The 24,722-nt window shown below is 35.0% G+C and overlaps 1 protein-coding gene across 4 annotated transcripts in view; it reads right to left on the bottom strand.

Moving 5' to 3' along the window:
* The window catches only part of LOC111052561 (protein kinase C, brain isozyme), a 195,124-nt gene that overhangs the window by 36,429 nt on the left and 133,973 nt on the right, over nt 1-24,722 (bottom strand). For 2 of the 4 annotated variants that reach the window (XM_022339283.2, XM_022339286.2), the window contains exon 4: nt 24,578-24,686. The exons of the other annotated variants lie outside the window; for them this stretch is intronic. In XM_022339283.2, coding sequence (XP_022194975.1) covers nt 24,578-24,686 — 109 coding nt within the window. The remainder of the gene's footprint in view (nt 1-24,577; nt 24,687-24,722) is intronic. 4 annotated transcript variants of the gene reach the window in all.

Below are 24,722 nucleotides of genomic sequence, written 5' to 3'. Positions count from 1 at the left end.
ACTAGTGGAATAGTCTGCAAGGCAGAACTACCACAGAACTCGACAAGAAACAAGATTAGAGTTGCTGACTGAGCTAGTTCAGAATTAAACTAGTCTTATAACCATGCAGTGAGCTGGTATGAAGTGTCACACACACAAGAAACTAGAGTGGCAAATGCAAAGTGAGTCTCTGAGATTAATAGGTTATCTGTCAGGAGCGACAATTGCTAATCGAGAGAAAAGCTGCAAGTTGCGATGGATGAAATCGGATGCTATTCTGGAGTGGAGGACAAATTCGATACATTTATCATTTCCAAGTATTGGACCAGACAGCTGTATAACACAAGTCTACTTTCAACTTCAAGAGCTAATATTCATTTCCATCTCCAAGTATTGAACCAGACAGCTGTATAACACAATGCTACTTTCAACTTCAAGAGCTAATATTCATTTCCAAACTATTCTAATATGATTCATCTGCTCCAATAGAAGTGAATCTGAGTCAAAATAGTAAATTGAAAGTAATGAAGTTGAAACATAATTTACCAGATTGAGGCCTTGTCTCTAGTTACACACTCATCGTTTTTTTTGGGCGTACTTTCAACTTCAAGAGCTGATATTATTGTTTCCAAACTATTCTAAAATGATACATCTGCTCCAATAGAAGTTAATTTGAGTCGAAATAGTAAATTGAAGCTGATGAAGTTGAAACATAATTTACCCGATTGCGGCCTTGTCTCTAGTTGCACACTCATCGTTTTTGGGCGTACGATTTTTTGCCGTTCTTATAAATTCTATTAGATTGAACCAAGGTACCTAGAATACATTTATTACCATGATATTTATGTATTTTAGGTACATTGGATTGAACATAACTTGACAAACATACGATGTGATCTTGTGTTTGTTAAGTTCCATTCAATCTGGTAGAATTTATAAGGACGGCGAAGAATCGTACGTTCAAAAATCGATGTGTGTGTAACCACTACCTCCGTCAACAAAGCCGTAGTGCATTCGTGTGACGTCATCACATGTAGGGCTCCTCCACCAATAAAAACACTAGCTGATATAGATCAACTCAAATCAACGAATTTTTATTGATGTAGGAGCCCTACCTGTACTGAAGTCACACGAATGCACTACGGCTTTGTTTACGGAGGTAGTGGTGTAACTAGCTTAAGTCACTTATGAAATCTAATGAACCATTAAATCTATAGGTTGATGGTCGATTAAGATAAGTGTCCAAGAAACCAGGCCTTAATATTTGTATTTAATATGATCGGGTTTGATACTCACTTTCTCACTACATGGTGATTCTGATGTCTATCAATTGGTTTTAGATCCACAGATCCACACAAAATTGTCAATGATTACTCGAAGCTCGGAGGTAAGGCAATATTACTACTGTATTCAATTAGTGAGACTTTAGTACTGAGGAAGAAATATTTAATTATTTATTATTTTACAAAGGCGACTTTCTAGACGTATTTTAAGCCTATGTGAAGATGATGAGATGAATGATAATACAATGAAGGTAAAGTTAAGAATGAATAAAATTGATAGGTTATGCTATCCACTTGAATTGATTTGTATTTCTAACTAACAATAAATCTGTGGTTTTCGACAATTTCTTAGTCTTTTTATTTATTTAATATGAATAATTACCACAATATCAACTTCTCAACTACACAAAAAGTTAAATTCTTTTTGAGTCTCAGTAGAATTGAAACTAAGGTTTTTGGCATGCCGATGGGCATTTTCCACTGAATTCCTGAAATATGATATAATAAAAAGAACAAAACTTTATTCAATTCGCTATTGTTCGAATCCATTATTGTCCGCATTTTATATCAAATCTCATCACAGACGAAGTTTTAAATGGAAAAGGAAGCTTAATAGGTTTAAAACAACCAAGACAAAGATAGATAGCTAAACTTGATTATAAGTAGAATGTTTGCATTCGATAATTGATTGACAGAAGGTTCAGATAATTGATTAACAGGATAATTAATCAACAGGTTACATTCATCAAAGTTGTGCTGCAAATGCTTCAAAGGCTGAATAATGATTATTAGGCTGCTGACACCAAGCTTGTATTTGATGAGATTCACCTGATTGAAATTCTGATTAGAGGAAGGAATATTTTAGAGACTGATACAAGATGGAAGAGGGATTAGGTGGAGATACATCAGATGCCCAGTTCAATCCCTAATCAGGTTCTAGGATGGAGAGAAAAGATTGAAAACCTGATCCAGAATTCAGAAGGGATTACCCAGTAATATATCAGGTGCTAAAGAAAATCCAATTCCACAGGGCAGACTTGATTCTGGTGGGCAAATTGCAAAGTCGATCTGTGTGCCAAGTAGGAGCATATCTTTCAGTGGAACGAATCAGAAGAAAAGGGAAAAGAAGAAGAAAAGGAAGGAAGAAGCCAATCGTCAATGATTGAAGACAAACAATAAGCAGAGAAAGCGTTACAGAAAGGAACATGTGATTTATTAGCAGCGTCCAGAGAAAAGTCACGGCAAGAGAAAAATGCGAAAAGTAAAAGTTTTAGTTTCCACCATTTGATGTACAGAAACTTTCGAGAGGATTTTCACATCTCACACAATCGCTGGATGGGGAATTCACTAGACGTCACCAATCAAATCGAATCAGTCACATTATTAGAAAATACTGTGAATAGTTTTCCACATCTAATGAGATGAAGCTACTAGAGTCTGGTTCAAATGAGTTGATAAAATAATATTCAAAATCTTTGCCCTTATGTATTGAATGTGGAACTTCCCAGTAAAGAGATGATTTGACATTTATTCAAATGTCCAGTTTTGTTTTTGAATTCCTGATGAAGCAATAATAATATATTTAAATTTTATTGATGTGTTAATTTCGATAAAAAATCAAGAATGAATCAGTAACTAATCAATAGACAATTCATGGCCAATTCTAAATCACTTTCGCAAAGATGTTTGAAAATTTTGTAATAATTTTTCAAAGCCTTATAATTTTAAATATCAAATTCTATACTCTAAATTCCAAAGTCTATACAATACAATTTGAATTGAGTGAGTTATATGGACTAAAACTAGGTTGAATGCATAATTAAGCAGAAGAAGAAGGTTGATAAGAAACTGGAATACTGGGTATGCTACCAAAATAGTTCTTACAAGCAAATATCACTAATAAAGCAGATAGAGCAAAGCAAGAGGTGAAAAACATTCATAGTAAGACGAAAACTTTAAGAATAGTAGTTTTCAGGTTGTATATAATAGGGGAATTCACAATCTCGAGATAGCCAGAGAAGTCTAATTATTTGCTAATTTGAATCAGTGGTTATATATTTTTTTTTGTAATTTGCTACTATACTAAAGCATTGCCTTAGTAAATAGCAGGAGTAAACGAATAGCTCGTCTAAATTCAACATCGTGAATACTCCTAATAAAGTAGGTTACACATTGATGTTAACATACGAAATTCTCTAATACTAGTGACATTGGATAGGGAAGATTGGATAAAATTAATTATTTCTATAATCATCCTAAACATAATATTTCGATTGGAATACGACTTCAGGTAGGACAATGAACTACATGCTAACCCCCAAACTATCTCCCTAGCCGAATTTGGAAAATGTTTCCAAATTCATAAAACAATGCATATTAGTAGTTATAATATGGATTTTAATAGTTCTATCATTGTAATACTAGATTTGAGTGAAAAAATTGCAAGAGAATACTCATTTTCAAATCTATTCTTATTTCGCTCCAATGCTAGAGAATAGGGAAAATAATCAGATCAGGAACCAAAATGGCCTCCAAAGCTATCAGCCAATAGAAAAAGACTCGGATTGACAACACTGTTATGGAATACAATCACTGTAGTATAATATTAGATACTATGTGATTATTATACAATATTAGATACTATGTGGTTATTATACTACTCGTATATTAGATACTATGTACTAAGGATTGTAGTTATTATTCTGAGTGCACTGTTGCAAAACAGTCAAACTAGTGGAATAGTCTGCAAGGCAGAACTACCACAGAACTCGACAAGAAACAAGATTAGAGTTGCTGACTGAGCTAGTTCAGAATTAAACTAGTCTTATAACCATGCAGTGAGCTGGTATGAAGTGTCAAACACACAAGAAACTAGAGTGGCAAATGCAAAGTGAGTCTCTGAGATTAATAGGTTATCTGTCAGGAGCGACAATTGCTAATCGAGAGAAAAGCTGCAAGTTGCGATGGATGAAATCGGATGCTATTCTGGAGTGGAGGACAAATTCGATACATTTATCATCTCCAAGTATTGAACCAGACAGCTGTATAACACAATGCTACTTTCAACTTCAAGAGCTGATATTATTGTTTCCAAACTATTCTAAAATGATACATCTGCTCCAATAGAAGTTAATTTGAGTCGAAAAAGTAAATTGAAGCTGATGAAGTTGAAACATAATTTACCCGATTGCGGCCTTGTCTCTAGTTGCACACTCATCGTTTTTGGGCGTACGATTTTTTGCCGTTCTTATAAATTTCAATTAGATTGAACCAAGGTACCTAGAATACATTTATTACCATGATATTTATGTATTTTAGGTACATTGGATTGAACATAACTTGACAAACATACGATGTGATCATGTGTTTGTTAAGTTCCATTCAATCTGGTGAAATTTATAAGGACGGCGAAAAATCATACGTCCAAAAATCGATGTGTGTGTAACCACTACCTCCGTCAACAAAGCCGTAGTGCATTAGTGTGACGTCATCACATGTAGGGCTCCTCCACCAATAAAAACACTAGCTGATATAGATCAACTGAAATCAACGAATTTTTATTGATGTAGGAGCCCTACCTGTGCTGACGTCACACGAATGCACTACGGCTTTGTTTACGGAGGTAGTGGTGTAACTGGCTTAAGTCACTTATGAAATCTAATGAACCATTAAATGTATAGGTTGATGGTCGATTAGATTTGACAAGTGTCCAAGAGACCAGGCCTTAATATTTTGTATTTAAAATGATCGGGTTTTGATACTCACTTTCTCACTACATGGTGATTCTGATGTCTATGAATTGGTTTTAGATCCACAGATCCACACAAAATTGTCAATGATTACTCGAAGCTCGAAGGCAAGGCAATATTACTACTGTATTCAATAAGTGAGACTTTAGTACTGAGGAAGAAATATTATGAAAGATGTTATGTGATAAACAGTTTCATGTTGTGATATATCTACAGCGAATGAAGAAATTCTTTTTGGGTCTCAGTAGAATTGAAACGAAGGTTTTTGGCATGCCGATGGGCATTTTCCACTGAATTCCTGAAATATGATATAATAAAAAGAACAAAACTTTATTCAATTCGCTATTGTTCGAATCCATTATTGTCCGCATTTTATATCAAATCTCATCACAGACGAAGTTTTAAATGGAAAAGGAAGCTTAATAGGTTTAAAACAACCAAGACAAAGATAGATAGCTAAACTTGATTATAAGTAGAATGTTTGCATTCGATAATTGATTGACAGAAGGTTCAGATAATTGATTAACAGGATAATTAATCAACAGGTTACATTCATCAAAGTTGTGCTGCAAATGCTTCAAAGGCTGAATAATGATTATTAGGCTGCTGACACCAAGCTTGTATTTGATGAGATTCACCTGATTGAAATTCTGATTAGAGGAAGGAATATTTTAGAGACTGATACAAGATGGAAGAGGGATTAGGTGGAGATACATCAGATGCCCAGTTCAATCCCTAATCAGGTTTCTAGGATGGAGAGAAAAGATTGAAAACCTGATCCAGAATTCAGAAGGGATTACCCAGTAATATATCAGGTGCTAAAGAAAATCCAATTCCACAGGGCAGACTTGATTCCTGGTGGGCAAATTGCAAAGTCGATCTGTGTGCCAAGTAGGAGCATATCTTTCAGTGGAACGAATCAGAGGAAAAGGGAAAAGAAGAAGAAAAGGAAGGAAGAAGCCAATCGTCAATGATTGAAGACAAGCAATAAGCAGAGAAAGCGTTACAGAAAGGAACATGTGATTTATTAGCAGAGTCCAGAGAAAAGTCACGGCAAGAGAAAAATGGGAAAAGTAAAAGTTTTAGTTTCCACCATTTGATGTACAGAAACTTTAGAGAGGATTTTCACATCTCACACAATCGCTGGATGGGGAATTTACCAGACGTCACCAATCAAATCGAATCAGTCACATTATTAGAAAATACTGTGAATAGTTTTTCACATCTAATGAGATGAAGCTACTAGAGTCTGGTTCAAATGAGTTGATAGAATAATATTCAAAATCTTTGCCCTTATGTCTTGAATGTGGAACTTCCCTGTATAGAAGATGATTCTACAATTATTCAAATGTCCAGTTTTGTTTTCATCAATAATTTATGGTTTCCACTCAGTTCAATTAGTTGATCTATCCGAATTACAAGATAGTATAGCCTTTTCAGTAGGTGAACATAACATTCTAAATGTCTATTTTCGTATCACAGAACTTATATTCCTCATTTCATATTTACGTTGAAAATTGATACATAGTCTAGGGTGTCCCAAAAAGAATGCAACATTTAAATGACAAGTCATTGTTGGTATATTAGGTTGGTTTTGTTGGTAGCACTGCTACTGCTTCTGGATATTAAACCACCAGGATCACATCTTGGCCAGTCTATCGAGTCATTGATGCTGTCAAACTAAGTTCGAATATCAACTCAACTACATTCAACTCTATTCATTCATTTGTATTTTTATTGATTTATCTATCCTTTGTTTCTTTCCTATTTTAACACGAATAAAACTTAGTTAAAATCAACTCAACTACATTAAATTCTATTCATTCATTTGTATTTTTATTGGTTTTCTATCCTTTGTTTCTTCCTATTTTATCACAATTAAACCTCAGTTAAAATAAACTCAACTACATTCAACTCTATTCATTCATTTGTATTTTTATTGGTTTGTCTATCCTTTGTTTCTTTCCTATTTTATCACAATTAAACCTCAGTTAAAATAAACTCAACTACATTCAACTCTATTCATTCATTTGTATTTTTATTGGTTTGTCTATCCTTTGTTTCTTTCCTATTTTATCACAAATAAAATTCAGTTGAAATAATTTTGAATCTTGACATGCCTCCTCGATCTGCAACACACACGTCTCCAACACGTCATTCAACTGTCACCCAATTTCTGGAACGCGAATCAACAAGCCATGAATTTCGCAACAGCTTTCCAAACTCTAATTGAAAGTCGTCCATCAAACTTCTAAATGCTTAATAAATCACATTGTGCGCCGCCAGCTCTCAAGTGAAAGTCGAAACTTAACTAATTAGTAATAAGACAGGGGGGTTGCGGGTGATGGGGAGAGGGGAAAGGAGGGATGCATTCGTTTTGCGATGAGATAAAAAGTGGAAGAACTCTTGGACACGTTAACTACTGTTAATGAGAATTATTGATTTTCAGGTTGATGAGGGTGGAGGAGGAGGAGTAGGAGAAGGATGAGGAGGAGGAGGTGGAAGAGGGTGAGGAAGAGGAGGAGGTGTAGGTGAAGTATGAGGAGGTGGAGGAGGTGATGGAATTGAAGGAGGAGAAGGAGGAGGAGGACGAGGACGAGGAGGAGGTGGAAGAGGAGGAGGAGGAGGAGGGAGGTGTGGGAGAAGCAGGTGGAGGTTGTGAAGAGAAACACTGGAGATAGGCCGGGCTGAATACAATGTTTCCCGGATATTGGAAATGGAAAGCATGGCGGGGGAGGGTGGAACAGGAAGGGATGCAAGAAATACAACGGCGGCGGCGTTGGTAAAATGGAAGCACCTGTTGCATTCGATTTGCAACGACCACAATTTATAATGTTCGCACGAAAGCGTCGGGTGTTCAACATCAATCAGGTGATATTTGAGCACATTCTCCTGATCAACTAGCTTTGTGCACGGAATTGTTGGCCCAAAAAACACAACGATGAATGAATTAGTTTGTAAAAACACTTGTCAAACAGCATGAATCGAAATGGCATGACTGTATTGTTTGAACTTCAAATACTTTTGACTGTTAATACTTTCTTGAATTCACATGTCACAAACCAAGAATAATTATATGACAAAGAACACAACGATGAATTTAAAAGAATTCAGGCGATCGTAAACAGTACAAATCGTCAAAGAGACGGCTGTGAAGTTTACTTTGAAAATGAGATTCCGAAACATCTCTTGCTTTTTTCTTAATTTTTATACAGCTAAATTCACATCCAATCTATCTATTCACGATTTGATGCATTCAAGAGTAGTTTATAATGGAGAGGATTTCAGCACAATGCAGTCATTTGATAATTCCATTCAAACGCCTCCAAACTATGTCAATTGACTGCATACTCATGATTTTTCAAGTGAATGTTGAAGGAGATGAACGTTCTGAGGGTAGGCTCTTTTTTGTATTAGACTAAAGTGCACTAAAAATGTATTTGGGTGATATTAATTTATTTAGGTGGTTAATCTCTGCACAGTTCTCAAAGTTATATTTAGTCAGCTCCTCAGCAAAATGTGCAAAATGGAAAAAATACTTATTTGCTCATCAAATTAACACAAACGAAACAAGAAACAAATCAATTCCAAAACTTTTCTTCCGAACTGTAAGGCATTAACATAAGCACCATATGTATACAAATAGAAATCTAAGTACCCTTTTTAAATTGTTTAAATTGATACTTGGATTTCTATTTTTAATTATATTCAAGCCCTAATGGGAAAAAAACAGAAGCACCATCTATGTTTAACGCAAATCTTGGGCGACATCAAGATATAGTCGTATTTATTATAATGTGCTTAATTCCGGGTTTAAACCAACAGGCGATTTATCTCCGTTTAAACTGAAATTGGGCATATTATGGCCCTTGTAGATGATAAAGTCAATGTGTAACCATTATCAATTCTTCAATAGAAATCAGATTTTCAAGTTAAATATGTGTACCGCTAGTTCGCCTCCATGGTGCACGTTGGGTAACGCTAAATGGACTAGCAAATGATGGCGGTCAGACAGACTTATGTTCTCCTCACCGAAAACTACACAACATTTCAAAGAAATTGGAAATATACAGTGTATATCTAGGCATTTGAGACTCATGAGCTATATATTTGTTTGGGTATCTGCCATAAGCTGAATAAATGACAATAAATTCTTCAAATATTTGAATAAAACATTTAGGGATATACATTGTGGATTTTGTTTTTCGAATGCCAGAATCCGAGCATCACCAGGCAACGGACGATATTGTAACTTGAATTCAAAGTTTTTCCTGTAAACATCTTCGAAAAATTCGCTCAGATTCCCAGCCATCAGCCTATTTCTCACAGAACCTTCCATCGATCATCACCGTTGGACTTTCATAATCTATTATATGATATATAGCTGGTGTGTAGGCCTACAACAATATGAGGCGAACGAAGCGTATGAATGAAGCAGTTGAGCCGGACTGATGATAAATTAAGACGAAATTTCGGAGCGTGCTTGGACAGAATCGATCTGGATAATGCTGTGGGGGGGAGGGGTTTAGGGGTCCAAAGGGGGTGTTTAAGGGGATTTAGGGGGTTTTCTGGTCCATTGTCATGGTGCAGCCAACAGCTTAGCGCGGCTTATCTCAGAAGGCATTTGCGGTGGTTGCTTTTCAACACTCCCACCCCTCACACAATTCCTCTCCCCCAGAGCCTCATGTAAACGGCGAGTCAACCCAAACACTTGTTTACAATCCACCAGCCAATAAGTCACTTTTCAGTTGTATGTTTCCGTTACAAGCTCCTATGGAAACAAAACATAATGTAGTTTTTTGTTTCAAAATTCTCCAGTTTTATTAGAAATTTAGATTTTTTGGATAATTTTTTCTAATTCTGTGAGATTATGTTATTCATGATATCTATTTTTAATTGAATATTTGTTAGTTTTGAAGTGTAAATTGTCGTTGTCGTCTTCCTACAAGGATAAGGCAATTTGCCTGTTCTGACTTCAAACTCACCATCACATCAATCTTTCACGGGGTCTGCCCACACTTCTCCTCCCAACCGGCTTATACAACATGACTGCCCTGGGAATCCTGTCGCTCTTCATCCTTTCAGCATGATCTTCCCAGTTTTGACGATTTTCTTTTTTTCTATTTTTTACAGTGTAAATTTTTATTTTATTGAGTGATAGTAGCTTAACCTACAATTTAATTTGGACTGCAGTAAAAATTTGAGAAGGGACAGTTTTGGGCATAAGCCTATTGTGCCTTCTCACATAATTAAGTGTAATATATTGTACATGACTGAATAATTAGTATGTAGGAAACTCTAGTTTCGCATCTTTCTCAATTCATATCCGATAAATAATTATCTAAATGAGAATTGTATATTTAACAGTGAAACATTACATAACTTGAATCTTCATAGTCAATGGATATGAAACATAATCATGTAGGAGACTGAACATAAACAATCATGTAAGAATCTGTAGTTTCTCATACATAACAATTCATATCCGAGTTTGATAATTATATAATCCAGAAAAAAATTGTATTTCCATTAATAAAACATTGTATAACTTGATTCTTTCCTATCAATGAGCAGCGATAATGTAGAATTAAAGAAAAAATGTATAGTGTGTTTCTAGTTGGAACATCCATAAAGACAAATGGAGGATCGATCGTTGCATATTTCGCAACCAATGCGAAGGGAAGATTTAGATAATTTGTCGTTTGATTCTTTTCCTTACTTTCCTTACTATGAAGATTCTTATTTCAACTTCCATTTATGGAGAAAAATGTCTATTTTAACATGAATGGGGAAGTGGTGATAGATCCATATATTAGATAATGAAGATGGATTATCTATTTTCAATTGATGGATAGAATACCGACCAAGCATGAAGAATGAAAGATTCAGAGTGTTTATGTCTCATAACACATTACATGTATCATCAACAGCTATATTTAAAATGACGACATTGAAATGATCCCAGAGGCTCCAACATAATAACTGAGATGGGAGATCAGATTGGATAATATTAGAGTTCTCTGAATAGAAATTGGAGAGAGAAGATACATACGACTGAGAGTATGAGTTGTATTCGATGTTATACTATTCAAATAAAATGAGCAGCCTAGAAAATAAATAAATTGTTTTGTCTCTGCCCACTGCACCGTATCATACTAGGACTGGTATAGGAACGACACATGCAACAAAGAATAGTTCACGTGTATTATTGCCTAGCAATGCCCACTAGACCAGTCCGTAACCGTACCGTAAAGGAACGTGCCGTGACCGGTCACCGTACAATTTCTCGGAGAGAATATTTTGCTGGTTACGTTCCGTTCCGTTTACGTACCGTTCTACAACCGGTGTATAGACGCAAATGTACCGCGTCTACAACGTCTACGGAACGGAACGGAACGTAACCAGCAAAATATTCTCTCCGTGAAATTGTACGGTGACCGGTCATTGCACGTTCCTATACGGTACGGTTACGGACCGATCTAGTGGGCATTGCCAGACAATAATACACGTGAACTATTCTTTGTTGCATGTGCCGTTCTTATAACGTTCTTATACCGGTCCTAGTATGATACGGTGCAGTGGGCAGAGACATTTATAGCCAATTTTTGCAGGTTACATGTTAGATTGGTCCACAGATTCCAAAGGATGGAAATAATCATAAAATTTCTTCCTTCCCATCTACAAAGGAATGTTTCAAATCATGAATATGGAAAGACTACATTTCTTGGTTGAATTGATGGTTTTGTCGGTGAACACCAACTGAAAAACAAACTTCCGATTGAGATTACTTTTACATTAGTAAGTTACTTTTCAATTTGCAACCAACGTAGGTGATAAAAAACAAACAAAACAGTCTCTACCTTTTTCGTGGGTAATCACAATTAAATTACAGTGCAGAGACAGAAAGCACTTTGCTCGACTCTCATTCATGAAGCAGTAGATTAGTTTGGCACTCTGAGCAGAACTCATTGAAACACACTTCGAAATTCGGATGTAGCTCGAGGCCAATTCTGAAGGAATCTATGCAATCGTAATGCAAATATCGGCTTGTTTCTCATTCTCCTCCTTCTTTCAGCTCCTTCCTCCCCTTTTCTTCTCCTTCTACATCTTGTATCTTTCTTCCATCCCTTCTTAGCTTTGTCTTATTTTCATGAATTTTCTTTGGATACGGCGCCAAGGAATCGGGTTGAAGCATTCATTGCACAACAGAAATGGAAAGAAAAGGGCGAGTGTTCGTGTTCACCTTATGGATATTTTACGAATAAGTTCCTACTCCGTTGGTCTTTCTCCATTATCATTTCTCAATATATATTTATTTCCTTAATTTAAGAAGGAACAAGAAGTCCATTACATAATCCTTTCCAAGTCCTTTCATCATATCAGATCTATTTTTTTTTATTTTCCTAATCATGCTGTTATTCATTTCATTTTTCGATGTTATAGATAGACTTTGGTTAGAGTGCGTGGGGTAAATGAAATGAGATGAAGCTCGCCATTTATTCTTATCAGTTATCCCCATTGGGACTAATAATTGATCCACCATTAATATTATTTGTTGTAAATCATCTTGCTGTAGTCTAACGCTGTTTAGTAATTTTTCCATCTTCATAGTTTTTCTCAAAATTTTTATTCATTATTATTTTCCCCTATCTTCACATCACTCCTACAACAAAACTAATAGCTTCTCTTTCCATTTTTATATCTCTCTCTATATCCACATGTCTGATCATCTCTATCTAAATTTTGTATAATCCTATCTCTCTTCCATATTATAATCTGCTTAAATGGAGAAATCAATCAATCAATCAATGTCACTTCAAATATTATTCTTACAACAATGTTTCCTACGACTCTAATTTGCCCTTGCCTCTCTGTGCGCTTTCCTGTTACACTAGTTACTTCTTTCTTTCCTTTCTCTCCTTTCTCACATTCTACTTTTCCATCCTTGACTTCTCTTTCAACTTCACTCCCTCTATTCTCTCTTCACATATCCTCTCTATTCATTCACTCCTCATACCTCTCTCCCCATTTCCTTTCCCTTCTCTTTTGTCCTATCTTCTTTTCCATTCCACTCCTCCTCATACCTCTCACTCACTTTCGCTTCTCTTCACTCCTTTTCCCTTCCCCGAGGGAAAGTTGTGTAATTTCTTGTTGTGAAATGCCCTTAGGGTAGAAGAGACAGAGAATATAGAGGACCCGAAGAAAATACATGGAAACAAAGATCCCTACCACATTCTGAGAGTGTATTCCTCTGTGAAGCAGCACTACGATTGGTGGACCAGCAGTTATGAATATTCAATATCGCTTCCTGCTCTGTTTAAAATCGTTTTTCAGATGTTGGAATTGGTTTCTGCCGAACCAACACGGTTCTTGCGCTGTGTGCGGCTAAACTTATTCCCTGCAAGAGGGCACACATTTCCGCAACGTACAATACATACAAATCATCTGTATAAATTAGCAGAATGGTCTTTACTTAGTACTTGACCTAGATTGTGGGAACGATACGTTTTTGCAATTCCAGTCTTGGATGCTACTGGCGTAAAGAATATAACTGGGGAACTGCTGATATATTAATAATTCTTCTTTTAAAAGTGCCAAAAATAAGAAACAAGATGTCAAGACTATTAATATAAGGTGATTTCTATAGTGAGGTCCACGTTAGAATGACAGTTTTTGATTAGCAATGCTATTGCTATCCTTGTCTATCATTCAGCAAATAGCGCTATCCCTTTCTCGTTTTGCTCTGTTGCCAGATCGTCTTTTAACAATGATGAATTAATAATGTATTAGCAAAATATTTCATATTAATTATGAAAATTCTTAATTCAATATTCTTCAATATTATTAATTCTTCAATCTTATTCAATATTCTTTATTCAATAATTCTATGGAATTATTGCATGATATAATTTATTGCTTAATGGAATATAATTGATTATTTTAAACGAGAATGAACAGTTAATATTAAATCAATCAACCTGTATCAGCTACCGTCTATAGAAGGCATTGACAAGACTGAGGATCGGCTCCGTTGCACTCGTATCTTTCCCCACTGCCATTATAACGTGGACCTCACTATAGTGATAATTGTTCGTTCTTTTTACCAACAATTTGAGTATCTCAAGATATTGTTGAATGAAAAAAAAAATATCTGAAGAAACACGTTCTGGGTTGTTTGATGTTTGTTCTATAGAATCATTTTATTTTGAGTTTATTAAGACTGAATTGAAGAAAATATTTCACAATCTATAAATCGTCTTCTTCCAGCATGAAAAAGTATTCTTTATGTAATCCATTCAAATCAAATCTCTCTTATCATATCATATCTTTTGAATAAAAAACATCCCATTAGCGTACTTAGGCCTATTTATAGCACCAGTTCCGAGTTGATAGTATATTCTAATGGAGAATAACAGTTTTTAAATTTTTTGCATTTTCTTCGATTGGGGCATATTGTTATATCATATACTTCATACATTTTATTAAGTGATATATTTCACTTTTTTATACAATTTCTATCCAAATTTGGGAAATGAACAGTTTTGGGCTTTAATCCTGTTGTTCCTTTCCCAATCATTCATATTTTAAAATGATATTGTATTAATCAATGTAGGCTATAAATAAATGAATGAATGATACTTTTCGGGAAGAATAGCCTGGACCTGTGAATCATTCTATAATTGGAATGGAAAGACTTATAATATATTAAGGCAGTTTCTCGTCTATTTCTATGTATTTAATTACTTTTATGCAATAATACGTCGAAAGAATTTATCATGTTTGAATAAAAATTCATCTTCAAGTGAAAAGGTTAATGTGTGGTCCACGTTATAATGGCAGAGGAGAAAGATAGGAGAACAACTTTGCCGTTCCTCAGTCTTGTCAATGACTTCTTGAGACGGTATCTAGCTGATACAGGTTGATTTATGTAATATTAACTGTTCATCCTCATTAAAAATAATGAATTATATTTTATAAGGCAATAAATGATATTTTTCAATAATATCGTAATGAATTTTCATAATTAAGATGAAATATTTTGTTAATGAATTATTAAAAGACGATCTGGAAACAGAGCAAAGCGAGAAAGAGATAGCGCTATCCGCTTTGTTGAATGATAGACAAGGATAGCAATACCCTTACAGTTGTGTTGTGAGTGATGTTGTGGTACTTTTCCATAATGAAAACACAAATTGAAATTGTCAACCACTTTTTATCATTATAATATACACAGAACCTGGTTTAGTGGCTTTACCAGCCACATCAAACAGCTGAAGATGTGGCTGGTAAAGCCACGAAACCAGGTTCTGTGTATATTATAATAATAAAAAGTGGTTGACAATTTCAATTTGTGTTTTCATTCCAAGATAGCAATACCATATTGCTAATTAAACACTGCCATTATAAAGTGGATCTCAATATAGATTTTAGACATGTGTAACAGTTCTTAATGCCTGGATTATGCTGGATAATTAATTTGAATGAGAATTTGAACATGGGCTCAAAATCAGCTTACATGGATTACGTGTCTTAACTCAAAAAGTGGGTTTCTCAGTACTGTACAGGGTATTATTACATTTTTATTAGGGATTCACCATGATGCTTATGATGAACATTTCATGTGGAAAGTATATTTTTTCACCGTCATCCCCAACATTAAACCCGTTTAAACATCGCATTCGTCTTTCATCAGGCAGAAAAAATGTATTAGTCAGCAGCGGTAATAAATTCTTAGCAAAAGAGACGGAGCCTGAAATGACCAGGTAGAAGCTGTGCCATGTCCTAATTACTTTCTCCTGAATAATAAAAATGTTTCCAGCTCTGCGAGTGGAGAGTGCATGCCTTAAAATCAGCCGGGATTTATGGCCACCTGGGAATGACCATGTCAACCCTTTGTCACAGTGCTTCTCTTCTCGTTAACACTGTTCACACAGCGGGAGAATGCAATCTTTTCAATTTTTCTAGCTGTTCATTATTTTTCATCATTATTTTTAGTCTAAAATTGTTTACTTTATATAACAGATTGTTCCTCAAATCGTCATACACCTGAGGAAATAGAATCTTTTTCAATTTTTCTAGCTCTTCGTTATCTTTCATCATTAACGTAGTCTTGCAAATCTCTCTTCAGTTACTAGAATTATATTGTTTTTGGACTAAAATTGTTGACTTTAGGTATACATCAGATCGTTACTCTAATCGTCATAAAGCTCAGGAAATTGAATCTTTTCCAACTTTTCTAGCTCTTCGTTATATTTTATCATTAACGTAGCTTTGAAAATCTCTCTTCAGTTACTGAAATTTGATTTTGGGCTTAAATCATTGACTTAATAAATCACATTGTTCCTTCAATAGTCAACTATGTTTATACAGATGAGGGAATGAAATCTTTTCAATTTTCTAGCTGTTTTTATCGTTTATCATGATTGTAGTCTTGCAAATCTCTCTTCAGTTACCGTACTAGAATTTCAATGTTAGGTCGAAATTGTTGGCTTTATAGAAAACAATGTACCTTCAATCGTTTACGAATTATTTTCAATTTTCTTGCTACTTACTTTAACGAATCGTTGACTATGTTCTTCCAACATAGATTACGAATTAGTCTCAATTTTCTTGCTATTCATTAATTCTCATAGTTGGCCGAGCGAAGTGAGGTTTAAGATTCAAGTCGACGGTTTGGCATTTCTCTTAATGTTTAAATGTTTAGATGTTTGTATGTTGCGCATTTACGGCGAAACGCGGTGATAGATTTTCATGAAATTTGACAGATATGTTCCTTTTTTAATTGCGCGTCGACGTATATACAAGGTTTTTGGAAATTTTGCATTTCAAGGATAATATAAAAGGAAAAAGGAGACTCCTTCATACGCCAATATAAGAGTAAAAATCAGACTATAGAATAATATTATTCATCATAAATCAGCTGACAAGTGATTACACAGATGTGTGGAGAAGCCAGTCTGTTGCTGTATTTCCATATAAGGTCTATAGTTTCAATCAGGTACTTGTGGATGAGAATACTGCGTGAGGTCTACTGTTCACAGAACTACTAGTTATCAGTCTCGCAAATCTTCCTTCAGTTGACACGATGTTATAACCAAGCTCTGTCAAGACATTTGAACATGATCAAACTGATTACGCGTTACAAGAATGCACTGCAATTATCTAGAGTAATCAAGTAGTAGAAATCCAGTGCACACCATAGTAAAGGACACCTAACTTTGATCATGTTAAAATGTCTTAACCGAGCTTGGTGAAACCGGGGACTGAGCTTGATTTATCAATTTCAGTCAATGCTCTATACTATTTTAACTTTTTATTAGCGAGAAAGCTCTGCATTAGTAATCTATACATAGAAAACAGATAACTTGTTACTCAAACTGATACCACAGAATACAGCAGAAATAATAACATTATTGAGGTATTTTTTTTAATTTAAAATGATTTTTGTGTGTTTTGAATTGTAGATCGAGTGTGTAACTGAAAAATGTTGAAGTGACACATAACCTAGATACATTTGGACTGTTGTATAAATTAGAATTGGATCCGTTTTGGGCGTGGGCCTGTGGTACTTTTCTATAAATTGTGTAATCCTATTGTATCAAGCGAGCAATTTCTGTATATCTGTTTATATTTTTATATTAATTTTTATATTTTTATATCTGGTTATTTATGTTCAACGGATCTCGAAAACGGCACTAATGATTTTCACGAAATTTGGAACATAGTAGGTTTATGATATAAAAATTCGATTGCACTAGATCTCATGCCTAGGAAAACTCGCTGAAGGACATGAAAAGGTTAACAATTATTCATCCTTGGAAAAACAGATGATAATTTCGTTGTCTGTCGAAACAGAAGATGCGTGTGTGGGAGAGAGACAGGATTATTTCCAGCTGTGTAATCAATCAGCGAGAAATATTATCGAGAAATTTTAATCGACCTGATCAAAATAATCCGATTTGTTGTCATGACATGATAATCATTCTGGACTGGAGTATATCATAATTTTCAAAGTTATTCATTATTTGACAATTTCAAGTGATTAGTGAGTGTTATTTTGTTATTCAATTTGGGTTTTTAATTAATTTAAATTATAACTTTTTTGTTTTTAAATGTTTGGACTGAAAATTGAACCTGAATTCAAGTGTATGGAACATAACCTACATTCTGGACTATTTATAATGTATAAATCTAAATTCGGGGGAGAAACAGTTTTGGGCTGTGCCTGTTAGTCCTTTACCAATCATTTTAAAGAATTGTGTTCTGTTAATCAATAAATTATAAATCAATAACGAGCGAAGCTCGGTGCCCCGATATTTCTGAATGATTGAATGAATAAATAGTTAAACAGAAGAAATAACAAAATTAAAGAAGTTTTCTCTGCTGTATCAGCGCTGGTAACCAGCTAGAATCGTATGAGCGTTACATAACTCTAGCGCCCTACGTGCGAGGTATAGGCAACCCGCTCAACGCATTCCTAAGCGGCTATACAGAGTCCGCTTTCACATTCACATCCAACATAAAGAGAGAGAAAGGCTGACAGACTCTGCTGTCAAATTCAGTGTTACCCTCTCTCCCTCTCACAGCATGTGCGTCGACCGCTTCCTTCCATCCCCTAATCGAGTTCTATTTTTGGCAGCCAACCACACTTCAAGCCACTCAATACACGCCTAACAAACCAAACGCAATTCCCACATTGTCATGTTCTTCTTGTTAACTGCCACACCCTCTTTTCAATGTGGCTCGTGTTATGGAGGTTCCGAAATATATATTTTCTATGAGTGTGTTACTGGGAATCTTTCATGGTTTGGTTAGAATTCATCGGGAAACTATTTATAGTGAATGAAAAACGATTGATAAAGATGAGCTACTAATCAACAGTAATTTCCTTTTGAATGAAAAAGACTAATAAATTGTCAAAAACCACAGATTTATTGATACTTAGAAGGACCGGGTTCGGTTATTACACCATTGTCAATCTCTGATAAACGGAGTTTCTAAGTATCAATAAATCTGTGTTTTTTTATAATTTCTTAGTCTTTTTCATTCAATATGAATAATTACCACAATATCAACTTCTCAACTACACAAAAAGTAATTTCCTTGACTGAAAATTCATGTGCCACAGTTCAATACATTACAAAATATATAAAATGGTGTGTAGAATGTTTCATAGAGATGAGAAATCGTTCAGTGGTATTGAATCAAGAGGTATTGGTATTGAACGACTCACGATTTTTTGAGCAAGTTGTCAGGTCCTTGTAAAAAGTGTCTATCAAATGGTTAAAGATTTCTATAATTATTATTAAATCGAATTAACGACTTGAAATATTTTATGTTACACAATTGAGACGAAATAATATTGAAATTTTCGTTTAGAGAGGCACAATATTTTGAATATTACATAGTACTGCAACTAACTGATATATGAAGTATCATACAAGTGCCATACTAATATGACAAGTACAGCATGAGAATTCAGAGGAATTCAAATCATTTGATATCGATCAAATTTTCTGGAATTCAATCCAATAAAAAATGAAATAAAAATTGAAAGAATCCAATAAAAATGACTTGAAATAAACTTGACATTACGATGATGTTCCCGAACAGAAAATGCGTTTAGATATTCAAAGATAAACTATTTATGTACGGTAAGGAAGTTTTCTATGAAGACGGATATTTATTATTTCTCATAGAATGTTACCAATTTCAAATGGTTTCTGGTCTTCTCACTCTAGTTCTAATAGTTTCAAATGCTTCTGAAGAAGTATTCAATCATTTACCATTATGAACAATTTTGTGCTCACATGTAGTGTAATCTATGTTCACCAATGCACAATAAAAGCTTTCAGCTAACAAGAATATATTTTTGAAAATTCTTTTGTTAAATTCCGCGATGATCAATATTGTCATTTCCTAAAGTTTGCTAGTCAACTTTTCGGTCATTCGGTAACTTAAATACTTAACGGTAACTCAACTTTCTCAACAGGAATACAGTTATAGCAACCAAACTTAATCAATCATCCAAAACGTCGCCATATCATCTGATTATCTTCTAGGGAATAAGATAGCAGAGAGCTATTTCCTTTAGTGAGGTCCACGTTATAATGGCAGTATTTGATTAGCAAAGGTATTGCTATCCTTGTCTATCATTCAACAAAGCGGATAGCGCTATCTCTATCTCGCTTCGCTCTATGGCCAGATCGTCTTTCAATGTAAAATTAATAATTGATAAACAAAATATTTCATATGAAAATTCATTACAAAATTATTGAAAAATATAATTTCTTATTTGATAAAATGAAATTGATTATTTTAAACGAGAATGAACCGTTGATATTTCATCAATAAACCTGTATCAGCTACCGTCTATGGAAGGCATTGACAAGACAGAGGATCGGCAAGGTTTTTTTACTATCTTTCTCCACTGCCATTATAACGTGGACCTAACTATAGTACATTATCTTATGGGCTGAATCCTGGGGGATAAAATTTAGCACAAGATTAGATATGCCTAATAGTAAATAATCTTATAGACTGAGTCCTGGTAAATAAATTTCAGCACATGACTTCAAAATTGAGAAGATAATACAGTACAGCGCTATTTTACGGTTGATAATCTCTAAGACTGACTTAATCCTAGAAAGTAACTCAAGACTGGAAATTAGCAATATAATGGAGCGCTATTTTATGGATGATGATCTCTAAGACTGACTAAATCCTAGAAAATAACTCAAGACTGGAAATTAGAAATATAATGGAGCGCTATTTTATGGGTGATAATTTTATGGACTGATGTGGGCGTCGGAGATGTCTAAGCCGTGAAAAGGAGGATAATTTTCGGGAGACTACCGGGACACCCACATCTAAATTAATCACGTAGCTCAATCAAGCTACAACAATCAAATTTTATTCGCCGTCTAGAATGACGACGTCGACGGGGATTATAATTCAGTCTACTATAACAGTTTCAGAGGCGTATCAAGCGTTAAACCATGGCACACATTTAATTGGAGTGTCGGAGTAGATGGTGAAGCTTCGGTTTACTGTCTCTAAGCTTAGCTTAATGAACACATTTCTCAGTGCGATGAGTAGTTGAACTGAGGCTCAAGGCTTGGGGCCTGTGTGGCCTCCAGGGAGTCAGTCAGCTCCCCGCCACTAAGCCCTGCTAATATCAACCGCCCTGGCACTGATCACTGTTTATCACTGGGCGTAAGTGACGGGGAGGTGAAGGAGGAGGAGGAGAAGGAGGAGGAAGAGTAGGTGATGCAGGAAGAGGAGGAGGAGGAAGAGAGAACAGAAGGAAGAAGAGGAGGAGAAAGAGAAAGAGGATGAGGGAAGAAGTAGATGGAGAAATGCTGAAGGATGAGGGGAAAGAGGCGAAGGTAAAACAAGAGGAGGAGAAGAAGAAGGCCAACTCCTTGGATGGATGAATTGATAGAACGTGTAATGGACAATGTGTAGGAGCTATGGAAGAAATTTTAGTACAATTTGGACTAGGAGTAGAAAGTAAAAAAATAGCGAAAATGGGACAATGAGAAGATTTTGAAGATAGTGAGGACACGGCGGAGGATGAAAGGAGGGGTAGGAGGTGGAGGGAGATGGGGAGGAGAACGAGGAAGTCGACGAGGATGAGCATGATATGTCACTTGATTATCATCTTAATTATTGGCATCAGTTTTTCTAATTCTGTCATTCATCTACTTTGAATTATTATTCTATGAATAAATTTTGTTGGATCTTGTAAAATTGTATGAATAATATTTTATATAGGATTTAGGCTATGTACTAGAGAAAATAATGCAATAATCAGGTGATTTCACCCCTTTAGGAACACCACTTGATGCATGTTTTGAACACTTTATCATGGAACTTCCTTTTTCGAATTTATACTCATTAGAAAGCTTATGAAATGGAGAAGTTTTTGATATATTGAAACCACTATAATTACCCGGAGAAAAATCGGTTTGAAATTTGACTTTGAATTTGAAGAATAGCATTTTTTCAAGTTTAAGCCCTAATAAAAAACTAAAAAATATCTTACAACAAATGAAATCACAATAATATTATTTGAAATGTTCTTCTCTTTCCAACAATACCTTTGAAATTGAAATTCGACCAGTAGTTTCCGAGTTATTGAGTATTTAATGACCGGAAGTGGGCATATTCTGTAAATATCGAAAAATCGATATACCTCGAAATGTAAGGTCGATAGGGAAAAAGTTTACTGAACATTTTTTGTCAGAAATGTTGTGAAGAATCTATGGTCAACGGCTGTTACAACCTTGGTGGGACATCCTGTATATGCTAACGTTATATAGGTAGATAACGAATATAACGTTGGTAGATATAGATCGTTGGGAGGAGGAGAAAAGGAGGATGGAGGCGGAAAACGAGCCGAAGAAGCAAGAGGGCGAAGAAAGTAGAGGAAGGAGAAAGAGTTGGAGAAGGTAGAGGAATATGTGTAGGAGGAGGATTACATAGGTGGAGGCCGCATAATATACAGAGAGGTATAAGGAAAATGAGTAGGTAGATGAGTAGAGAAAATGTGTAGGTAGATGATTAGGAGTAGAGGAGGAGATGATAGAGGAGATGGAGGAGGAGAAGAAGAAGGAAGGAGGAGGAGGAGGAGGAGGAGGTGGAGGAGGATAGGATAACTACCTCGTTGAAATGGACGGATGGGCAGATAAACAGACAGATAGGATGATATTTGCTCATGAACAGTTGCACAGTTGCCATGGGCTCACTATGAGCTAACATCTAATAATTGGAGTACTCAGTCAAGTACAACATGCTTGATTGCGGTTTGTAATTCTGAAATTGGTTATTGATTTTGAACTGAGTTGAGCGAATTGAGCTGGTGATTATTACAATTTATAAACTCATTGATTGATTTCCTTAATTAAGAAGAGTTGATTGATATTTGAATTCAAATTTGAACTTTGTTGGAACTAACTCAACCAAAGTTGATTGAAGCTGATACATTATCTGCAACATTCATGAAATTTCGAATTCCTAATATGATATAGGAATAAAATTAAAGTTGATTGAAGCTGATACATTATGTGCAACATTCATGAAATTTCAAATTCCTAATACGATATGGGAAATAATTCATTGATAGCTTTGGTATTTAAAGGCTGTTTGAGCTAACCATCTAACCGTCTCGAATTACATGGATATTGAATTGGACGCAGTATTTAACTGAACTTTAATAATCTGCACTTCGTAAACTACACTTCGGCTACATATAAAGAAATCTATCAAACATCTAGTTGGCTAGAAAAGTAGAATTGAAGATACTTACTATAAGCTATTCTAACTACAAAAGCGTGTTTCAAACACTACGATATCATTAGAATCTAATTGAATTCGAACTACGAAATTTAAAGCAGGAATTCAAAGTTTTAAAATATTCAAACATGCCACATATTTTAATTAAAAAAAAAAAAACAGTCCCGATTGGATCCTATTTCTATGAATACTCTTGAAACTATTCTTGTTCAGAACTTCATGAATTGAACTAATCAAATTACTGTAGAAAATATAGTTCTTGAGATACAGTAGTTGTTAAATAACTAAAATGCCTCTCTCAGATTACATAGAAACATACTGTTACAATTTACAGTAATATATTTTGCTTGGCTATTACAGTATCTAGTTTATTTGTATCCGTTCAGGTTCGGTGTTGTCGTATCATTTATTCAGAAGATGGTTCACATATATTTTTCATTTATCTCACGATGTATTTCAATCTCGTAGCCTTGTATTATTTTCAATTAATGTGAAAAATCTTCTAGATAGCTATCAAAATAGTCAAAGTTATCGAAATTGGAAAGGTATGATCTATTTTCAATCCAATTATCCAGCGAATAAGGGAGACGGGGTAAAAAATGACTAGTACTGTCAATCCCAATTTGATAATACTATTAAACAATAAAACATCCTTGAATTCCGGTCTGTATGAACAACTATAATGATAATGGATAGAGATAAGATATAAAGATAATGGATTCTACTCTTTTTTGGTCATTTCATATACGTCTTTCTAAAAATTAACGTCAATATCTCGTACTTAGGTGTATCCAACTTATACTAGGTGATTGAGAGATTCACATCTCACTTGAGTAAACTATGCACGAAATCCTGTCGTGATTACTTTCGTTTCAAAGACGATAATCTACTCGTTTTAGGGCGATATACTGACACTACGTTTAAGGCTAAGCCACGTTTACTTGTAGATATGCTTGGATTTATCATAATGTGTTTCATACGGGGTTTAAACGATCAGCTGACTTTTCTCTGTTTAAACTGAGTATCTGCATACGGGCCTCAGTGGGTAATATAGTGGGTACTACTCGTGAAATAGTGGGCAATATTGCTTTCGATCGAATGCCATTCTAATATCAATTTGGAAAACTAAAATGCAGTACCCGAAGGTAATTTGTAATTCATTTACTAACTAAGCACACTACTAATGAACCCTGTTGACGAGATACTACATTTCAGTCAACTAGGGAGCATTTCAAAAAAATCTAGTTTCAAAATTTGAAAATGTCCCACCTGAGCACTTGAGTCCCTGCTGGGTGATTCCATGCAGCATGGATCCACAATGGTCGCAGAAAGTCGGCGTAAGATACGACCATGTTTCCCATTTGTGTTTACTGTCCGTCTGAGTAAAATAACACGCTGTTAGAATGGGTTCATG

Source organism: Nilaparvata lugens, chromosome 10 (genome assembly GCF_014356525.2).
Source record: "Nilaparvata lugens isolate BPH chromosome 10, ASM1435652v1, whole genome shotgun sequence".
In the NCBI taxonomy this organism is placed as follows: domain Eukaryota; kingdom Metazoa; phylum Arthropoda; class Insecta; order Hemiptera; family Delphacidae; genus Nilaparvata; species Nilaparvata lugens.
This window is presented reverse-complemented; position numbering and strand designations above follow the sequence as displayed.